This window comes from Camellia sinensis, chromosome 1 (assembly GCF_055761805.1).
Source record: "Camellia sinensis isolate YWXY chromosome 1, ASM5576180v1, whole genome shotgun sequence".
NCBI classification, from domain to species: Eukaryota; Viridiplantae; Streptophyta; class Magnoliopsida; order Ericales; family Theaceae; genus Camellia; species Camellia sinensis.
Window position 1 is genome coordinate 35,417,803 of NC_138961.1, and position 10,003 is coordinate 35,427,805.

Genomic DNA, 10,003 nt, shown 5'->3' on the forward strand with positions numbered 1-10,003 from the left:
TGAGACTTAGCCAAGCATGTTGTTTGGCACTTTTTCTTTTTCTATTTTTTTCTAATTTTTTTGAGGTTGAATGAACTTTCTAAATTGTGAAACTTTTTAAGATTTTCTTTTTAGAAATATTTTTTTTCCCTATTAAGAGAGAGAGGAAGAGAGAGAGAGAGAGAGAGAGAGAGAGAGAGAGAGAGAGTTTTCTCCTTTTTAATTTGGGCTTGAGAATACATCAACATCAACGGGCATGAAGTATACTCGTTTAAATAGAGATAAGGTGGGCCCTATGTTTTTGAATTGGTTACATAAATCAGAAGGGAGACTAGCTGTGGAAGGTTGTACAAAGTTACAGAGAACTCTTCTCCAGAAATTACAAGACTCATCCTCTTCCTCCTATATAAATCCCTTGCTCCTCCTCCATTCTTTAATCGAAAACAAGATCGAACTCAATCCAAGCATACAAAGTTCCGATATAATCAATCTTCTCAATCTCCATTCCCGATTCTTCACTTGAATAAAAAACAACTATCAGAAATGGCGATGATTCCAAGAATCTTCAGAGGCCAACGAAGCAACATCTTCGACCCATTCTCTCTTGACATTTGGGACCCCTTAGAGGGCTTCCCCTTCTCCACTACTCTCGCCAACATCCCTATCTCCGCCCGCGAGACCTCCGCCTTTGCCAACACTCGCATTGATTGGAACGAGACTCCAGAGGCTCACATCTTCAAAGCCGGTCTTCTAGGGCTGAAGAAGGAAAAAGTGAAGGTGGAAGTTGAAGAACGAAGAGTTTTGCAGATCAGCGGAGAGAGGAGCAAAGAGCTTGAGGAGAAGAACGACAAATGGCACCGCGTCGAGCGCAGTAGCGGCAACGCCGCTTCAGATTGCTTGAAAATGCGAAGGTCGATAAGGTCAAAGCTACGATGGAGAACGGTGTTCTGACTGTGACTGTGCCCAAAGAAAAAGTGAAAAAGCCTGAGGTTAAGTCTGTTAAGATATCTGGCTGAATTAACGTCACCATTTTTTCTGTATTTTGTTGGGTTGATTTAATATGATTAAAAAAATTCTACCAGTAGGTTTTTTAGTTTTTATATGGTTCATACTCGGTTGTTACTATGTCTTTTCAATGCTATAAACATGTCTCAATTTTATTAACAAAATAGTTATTTTTCTTTTATTTGTACTATCTTTTCCCATAATGCCCAATGATTTTTTTTTTCTCCTCCATCTGTAATTGGATTAGCCCTGCCACTTAAAATAATTTAGGAAAATTTAAGTGTTAATTTATGAATTTATACGTGATTAAGTTTTAATTAAAAAAATTTAAAATTTTAAGTCTATTATTTAATAATTAAAATTATTCTTCAAATAATAATGGTTTATTATTTATGATTATTTATTAAAAAATGATTATTTAATATTTATTTTGATTTTTAAAATTTTAAAACATAAATTTTTAAATTTAAAAAATTAAAATATATTTTTTTTTTTTGAAAAAATTAAAAAAACTTGAATTATTATTTACTTTATTTTATTTTATTTGTAAAGTTGAAGATTTTGGGTCTGTAAAGGATCATGATGATAATGATAGAATATTGATATGTAAAATTGAAAAAGAAATTAAATGAAAAAATTGATAATGTTTTCAATTTTATTAGGTAATTGAATCAAATTGAAAAGTAAAAAGGTAAAAATATTTAATCTTATTCTTTGTTTTTTTGTCAATTAGTGACAATTATTTGAAACATTGTAAAATTGATAATAGTTTTAATTTTAAAAATTGAAAAAAAAATTGATAATATCCTTAATTTTATTAAATAAGATTTATTAGTTCACAAAATTTTAACAAAATTTTAAAATAGGACTTAAGTTATTATGGGTTCGTTTAGGAAGTTGATTGATTTTTTGGTTTTTTAACTTTTTAATTATTTTAGTCTAGGAGTAAAAAGTTTGATTTGAAAAGGATTTTTTTGTTTTTTTTTTACTTTTTGTAAGAGAGAATATAATAATTATGAGTTAGATGTGATGTTTTATTTTATTGAGTTAAAAAGTCTATTTTATTTTTTTTATAGTTAAAATAATTTCAAATCTAATTCAACCCAAACAGAGATTATAACATTTATAAATAAGATTTTTAGATAATTAATTCAATAATGTTGGCTATGTTATTAATAAATATGCGTGGCGAATCTAAAAGTTATATACAAAATTGTAAAATAACCAAATGTTTTTTTACCTTTGTTTCGCATGTTAGGATTTTTATTTTTTATTTTTTATGATTATTTTAGTCACAAAAAAGTAAAATAGATTTTTTAATTTAAAATGACAAAATATCATATTTAACTCATAATTATTTTATTTTTTTCTCATAAAAGTCAAAAAAATTAAAAAGTCTATGTCAAAGTTAAAAAGTCAAAAACTCATTTCACACTCCAAATGTAGATTTTTTTAGAATGTAGATTTTTTAGAATTTTCTGTACGAATGGTACTTAAAAACATAAAGGCTGCGTTTGGTAAAATTTTTCTAAATATGATTTGATAATAGAGTTGGATTTTGAGTTTATGAGTTTTGGAATTATAATTTAAGTGTGAAAAATTTGTTTGGTGAATGAGTTTTGAAAAAAGTTTTGAATTGAGTAGAAATTTTTTTATGTGACATATGATATTTGATACAAAAACTTACAACTCATAACCAAACACACTATTCAAAATTCCATTAAAGCTCATAAATTTTTTTTAAAAATTCTAAAAATATTTTTTGCGGAATATATAAAAATTAACATGTGTCAATTGTAATAAAAAAAAAATGCACTGTTCCGGTCAACCAGCCAGACGACCGGTGGGATGATCAGTTAGTTCAAATTTTTCCGCCTTTGACTGAGTTTTTAAAAGTAAGTATGGAATTAATTTTTGAAAGTCAAAACCAAATACCATATGCAAAGTACGAGTTGGAATATAATTCCAATACTCTTCCAAACAAAACCAAAATTTTTAAAAATAGACACTAAAAAAATGTGAAATGGGTTTTACTGACATGGGTAAGCCCATAAAGATTATAGTCCACCATTTAGGACCCAATACATAACTCAAATACTAAAGCCCAGCATTGCTGAAGCCCCACGTAGCAATAAGAACCAATGACAGTAAGACACATGGCAAGAGAAGGGCAAGCCACATAAGCAGACAAATATCGGCAAAGTTATTACCACTGCACATCGCCATTAATGAAGCCCCTTACAGCATTTATTGTGATAACCCCTCTCCGTCGAGACAGAACACCTTCACCATGAACAAGGTAAACTAGAGCATAGACTTTCAGCCAAGGTGACAGATCGGAAGGGACAACGAAATGATTACCGGAGGATATAAGCAGACATCAAAGACAAGAAGAAAGTTAAGTTTTTTTATCTCTAATTCATCTCTACATTCCGCTTCTCTCTCTAACTTGCTCGTCGGAGGGATCACTGGGGGACTCCCCGTTCCCCGTTGAACTCGTGTGCAGGTCTTCTAGTGGGTTTTATCACTTGGACACCGATTTGAGAAGCGTGGATCAGCCCGACCCGTTCCATCTGGAATGATACAGCGGGTTCTTAGAAAGGAATGTTGTCACCACCGGAGGGGAGCGGGGGCTGGACGCTACTGGCCTCTCCCTCAGGGGTTGGTACCAGGGCCGATGGATGCGGGGCCCAGGGTGGCAGGTTTATATCTGGGAGGGGAGCTCGCAAGCCATCCAAGTTGGGTGGGTTAGGTTGCAGGATAGTATGGCTCGGGGCTCGTTCTTGGTTGGGTGGAATATCTGGAGGTGGTGGAGGAGGTATAGGAAGGTTTCTTTGGAGTAGAGCATTAATCAGGGCTTGGTTTTGCTCGGCCAAGCGGTTAATGCTGTTGGTGAGCTCGGTGAAATACTGTGGTGGGTTATTCGGATTGGAAGGGTCGGCTTGATGATCGGGAACATTGGGGTAAGAAGCCATGGGTCTAGTTGTGACCATCCACCTTCACAGGTGGTAGGAGGGAGTTATTGGGAGAGGGTCTCCGGCGACAATGAGCACAATTAGCGCGCGGAACAAAAACCTTTCCCACAGACGGCGCCAACTGATGATACAGCGGGTTCCAAATGGAACGGGTCAGGCTGATCCACGCTTCTCAAACCGGTGTCCAAGTGATCAAGCCCACTAGAAGACCTGCACACGAGTTCAACGGGGAACGGGGAGTCCCCCAGCGAACCCTCAAACAAGCAAGTTAGAGAGAGAAGCGGAATGTAGAGATGAATTAGAGATAGAAAAGCTTAACCTTCTTCTTGTCTTCGATGTCTACTTATATCCTCCGATAATCATTTCGTTATCTCTTCTGATCTGTCACATTAGCTGAAAGTTTATGCTTTAGCTTACCTTGTTCATGGTGAAGGCGTTCTGTCTCGACGGAGAGAGGTTATCGCAATAAATACTGTAAGGGGCTTCATTAATAGCGATGTGCAGTGGCAATAACTTTGTAGATCTTTGTCTGCTTATGTGGCTTGCCCTTCTCTTACCATGTGTCTTGCTGTCATTGGTTCTTATTGCTACGTGGGGCTTCAGCAATGCTACGCTTTAGTATTTGAGTTATGTATTGGGCCTTAAATAGTGGGCTATAATCTTTATGGGCTTACCCATATCAGTAGTCTCCCATTCCCAAGTGCAGCTTTAGCCTAACGAAGGGAATAATGAAGAAAACGAGGGTTATGAGAGACCGGCAGGGTGAAAGCTGACCGAGAGGAGGGATCAACCATGAGGAGGACCGACCGCAAAGGGTGGCCGAGCGAAGGGACCGACCAGGAGGAGGGCCGACCGCGAAGGATGGCCAAGCGGAGGGACCGACCATGAGGAGGGCCGACCGCGACTAGGTGACCGAGCGGAGGGACTGTCTATGAGGAGGGCCGACCGCGAAAGGTGGCCAAGTGGAGGGACCGACCATGAGGAGAGCCGACTGCGACTGGGTGACCAAGAAGAGGGACCGTCCATGAGGAGGGCCAACCGCGAAGGGTGGCCGAACGGAGGGACCGACCATGAGGAGGGCCGACCGCGAAGGGTGGCCGATGTGGCTCGGGGCTCGAGAGGCGACGTGGCACGTGTTTGAAGTGAAGTGGAATAGGCAGGGAAGGGGAAAAGGGCAGTGGATCGTGGTCATACACGTGGCGGAATCTCGTAGTGGGGGAGGTTAGGCGTTGGGCAAGAAGTGAAACGATAGGTCATTATAGGGTGTTGAAAAGACTGTTTTGGCGGACTTTGAAAAATTTTCAAACTGGCGAAAATTAATTGTGACCCTTGGAATACAGGCAAGCCTTGGGCTTTTGGTGTTATTCGTTTTATCTACTTTTTTGCAAAAAATCAAAACATTCCAAGTGTAAACTCCTTCGTTGCTAATGATACACCCCTGCAACACTTTGTGAATTTTCTTGCACCCGCATCCGAATTTATTCGCAGACATACAAGAGAGATGGCCCAAGAGAAAGCAACAACCGCAAGGGTTGATCCACTAGGTGAAGATGACGCGGTTGATTTGGCAAAATAATACCGAACGGAGAGTAGGGAGGGGGAGGGAGCAAGTGAAGCGGTACGGACTCACCCCAGGACGATAATCTCGGCTGCGAGGCCTATCAGTCAAGTGGAACCAGACCATTGGCACACCAAGGTGGATAGGTCCGTGTTGACAGCAGAGGAGTTGGAGGGAATAAGGAAGAAGTACCGAATACCCTCGGACTTAGGGCTAAGAGTGCCCACAACCACGGAAAGGGCATCGGATGTGAGATCGGGCGAGTTTAGCCTCTATGAAGAAGCATTGCGAGGAGTGTTGAGGCTACCCCTTCCTCAGGTCGTGGTGGATGTGCTAAACAGACTAGAAGCGGCGCCAGGGAAAATGATGCCGAACGCCGGGAAGATAGTAATGGCGTGCGCGAGTGCGTGGCCGCAAGCGACCGGAGGGACGGCGATAACGATAGAGGAGTTCTTTTCCTGCTATAAGGCCTCTAGTCAGCAGGAAACCTGGGTGACACTGCAGACGGTGGCGGGGCGAGGTTTAGTGGCAGGTCTTTGTAGACGTCCCCGAACGTCCCGGGAGGATGAGTCCCGTTCTGTTCATTTGGGCTCACCACAGTTCAAGACTCAAAGTCATGATCCTGTATCTAATCTCGCAGAGTGCAATGCAAGACCGATGAATCATTAAAGAGTCCAAATCCGGCAAATCATTTTTGAAAATAGATTTTTTGAAAGAATTTCCAAACATGGACTGCTTTGCCAGATACAGAGTCGCCACCTAAATATTTTATTTTGGAAAATTTAGGAAACCCTGACTCGTTGCCTAAGGCTAGGTGTCTGTTATCATCAAAGTTGCCTCGGCTCGGGAACTTGGGTACGATTGGGGAAGGTCACTTCATGAACACCCCCGCTCGCCCGATCAAAGATCGACCTCTACTAACCATGATATCTAGTTTTGAAAACATTATGCGTTCTTATTCCGGTTATTAGCCTAGATTTACTACGTGATGCGCACTGTATACAAATATAGACCGGATCGCCTGAATTGGAACAAAATATCTCATGTTTGTTTATTTGAAAATGGTTTGATGGTGCTACTCATAAGTAGGCTAAGACGTGGATTTGCCACCCTCGGGTGGGCTTAGAAAACAAGATGATTTGCAACTCTCAAGTGGGCTTTAAAACTCACAATCGATGAATTGTTTCAATCTAAATAACCCAACCTTCACCCGCAGGCATTCAGGCAGGTATATCACATAAGTAAATAGCCTCATGGTAAGCATGCTATCATGGCAGTCACTCACACGCATGCAAGGATGCTAAAGCATAAAACTTACTGAGTATTCCAAGTCAAAACAGAAGCTGATTAGAAATCATGCATGATCTTAAATATACAGAAATGCTTAATGCAACACATGCAAAATGCAACTATAGTAGGCTCTGCTATTCTAAGGATGGCATGTGAAATACTACAACTAACAAGTATTCAACTTGGAATTGAAATACAATGCAATTAGTATGATGCGCCGAGCCCAGTGCATGCAATACAGATGAATGATGCAAACATGCAAGCATAAGTATGCTAATTGAAACATGCCCTAATCTAGCCATCATAAGCGGGTAAATAAAAGGGAGAAAGACGTGGGGTTGGAAGACATACATCACACGCACACACACTTATTATAATTGTGCCCTCGCTTGGAGGCTCCGAATAAATAATACAGTCTGAATAAGTACAAAACCCTAATTAATTAATAGTTTAACTAGGAAAACAAGTAAATTAGCATGCAAGCTATGGACCGCCTCGGCTCTGTTCCGAATGATGAAAGATGCATGCTTGAGTTGCTTGGCGCGGAAATGCATTGCAATGCCCCGATTCGCCTCTGTTTACACTTAATCCCGGAATGTTGTGCGAAGCTCCAAAAGGCTGTTGATTTCTGATTTGCTGCAACAGAGAGCAAGAAAGGGGCATGGCAAATTATTTTCATATATGTATGCATGACTACTCTTTAGGGAGTGTAGTCCTCGATCCTCGTGTCACCAGTCACGCATCTCGATGCATGATGGCCGAGGGGGCGAATTGCACGACTCGATGTGAAATGAATGCACATATAAACACAACAAGACCTAAACTCCATCATGGGTAATCCGGAGTGTCGGCGACCGGGAATTAAGACACGTTCCGTCACTCGGAGTATGAAACGTCCCTCGTTTCCCGTGCTTGGGCTACCTCCTATCCCAAACACGATGCAAATGAGATGACATACACAATGTGACTAACATACAACCTAGCATACGCAATGCTATGAAATGGCATACACAATGCTCGATGTAACATGGCATACACAATGCTCTAACATGCAACTCAGCATACACAATGCTATGGACCGAAATGGCATACACAATGCACGATGGACTTACACCAACATAAGTGGACCTCAGCCACACTCACATCAGTAGCCATTAGATGAAAATGAGACAACCGAAATGTGTGCATACATGCACGAATGCCAAGGACCAAACCTAAGGCATGGAATGCCACTCTACCAAAGCATGGAAAGGGATGAAAGATGGCATGGAATAGCATAAATTACAGCTCTGAAACAGCATGAAAGATGGTCCCGAAACATGCAAATGTGGCACACAATGCAAGCTAGGGGGCCCGGGTACCGAAACTAGTGAAGTGTGTTACTCTAGAGGTACCCAAAGCAATGCACCAATGGCAAAACCAACCCCAAACAGACCCTAGGCAGGTCTGAAACAGTGGGAAAATGGCCTAAAATGATGGCTTGGAATGCAACGGAATGGAGCTCATTCAATGGTCGGTAAATGAGGCATACAAGCCCGACTCTCAAACGCATTTAAAGAGATGAAAACATAGCAACATTGCATTAACATAGGCTCTGAAATTTGATGAAAAATGACCCCAAGGCATGAAAATACCTCAGTATATGCATGGAATGGATCTCAAAACTCAAAGCTAAGCATGGACCTTGAACTACAATCATGCAAAACTAACATCATTCAACCACAAGACCTAAAAACAGAGCTAGGGCAGTCCAAAATAAGCACATTATCAGTTTAAGACATGGCCAAAATGTACTAAAATCAAGGTCCAACAAAGCATGCAAAGAAAGCTAGTGAGCCATGAGTTGTTCTACAACTATATGAAGAATATGAGGGCTCACCCAACCAGCCAAAAATAGAAGTATTTCATGCCAAAATATACCCAAATAACCACTAAAACTCAGTCAACACATGCAAGAATGGTGAGCCCCTTTGGAAAGCCATTCAAGGGGTTGTTCTACACATACATGATAGACAAACAAAAGGGGAAAACCACCTCTGGAAATGAGTTATGACAGTCCTAAAACCCATCAAAAAGAGCCTGAAATTGGTCTAGGAAACATGCAATGAAGGTCCCTTTGAAAGGCCTTGAATGGGATTGTTCTACACATGCATCATAGACATAAAATATGGCCAAGGGGGGTACAGATAGAGTCAAGGCAGACCTTAAAACTCACAAAATAGGGCCTGGAATAAGACTTCAAAGCATGCAAGATGGAGCCCCTTTGGAAGGCCAACAATGCTAGTAAAGAGAACAAGGGGTGAGAGGGTCACCCCTCTCTGATTTTGAAGCTCAAAAGCACATCTAAGCCACTGAAAATCCACTATATTTCAGTGGCTAAAAGGCCAAACCAAGGCCAAAACAAATGCTCAAATACAAGGCTCAAAACATGAGGAAATGAAGCATGGAAGGGGGAAGATGACCTCAAACAGAAAAGAGTCCTTAAAAAAACATGTTTAGAAGATCAAAACAAGACTTTTTCTAGTTTATGGAAAATCTCGAAAATGCTTATAAGTAAGGCTAAAACATAATGCAAAATAAGCCCTAAAAGAGAGATGAAGCATACAAGGAGGTAGGTGACCTCAGACAGAAAAGTGTCCTTAATCAAACGTCAAGAGGAGCTCAAAATAAGATACTTTACAGTTTATGTCGAAGCCCAAAAATACTAGCAAATAAGGCTAAAGTATAAAGTAAAATAATACAAAAAAGGGGAAAATGAGGACTTACCCTTATAGCACAGCAAAGCAGCAAGCTCTGGACCAAGAAATGAGTTCTTCAACCTCTGAAAATCAGCTCCAAAATGCTTGGATGGATGGTGGAGGTGGTAGACTATGAGGTGTAGTGCAAATGGTGCAAGAATATTAGGGTTTGGAGCTTTGAAGAAGAAGGCTATGGAGGGAGGAGTGTATATCCCTTGGCTAAATTTTCTAACCCTTGCAAATGAAGAGGGAGTGTTGGTTTTATAGAGGAAGAAGGCCAAGGCTTCTTGGAGAAGCCTTAAGAGAGGGTCAATGCTTCACAAAGAAGCTTAACCAAAGGGGTCAAGCTTCTCTAAGAAGCTAAGCAAAAGGGTCAAAACCAACTTAAAAAAACCAAAAAGAGGGTCAAAACCCCGGAGGAAGGGTTAAGCGCTTCACAGCTGGCACAGCTGTGTTGC

The 10,003-nt window shown here is 40.5% G+C and overlaps 1 protein-coding gene across 1 annotated transcript; it reads left to right on the plus strand.

The window, feature by feature from the left end:
• The first annotated feature begins 251 nt into the window (after positions 1 to 251).
• LOC114296228 (18.1 kDa class I heat shock protein) lies at positions 252 to 1,165 on the plus strand. Its single transcript, XM_028240516.2, is given in 2 exon segments — positions 252 to 856; positions 859 to 1,165. Coding segments are annotated over 2 exon segments (471 nt in total). The 5' UTR covers positions 252 to 522; the 3' UTR covers positions 996 to 1,165.
• The last annotated feature ends 8,838 nt before the right edge of the window (positions 1,166 to 10,003 follow it).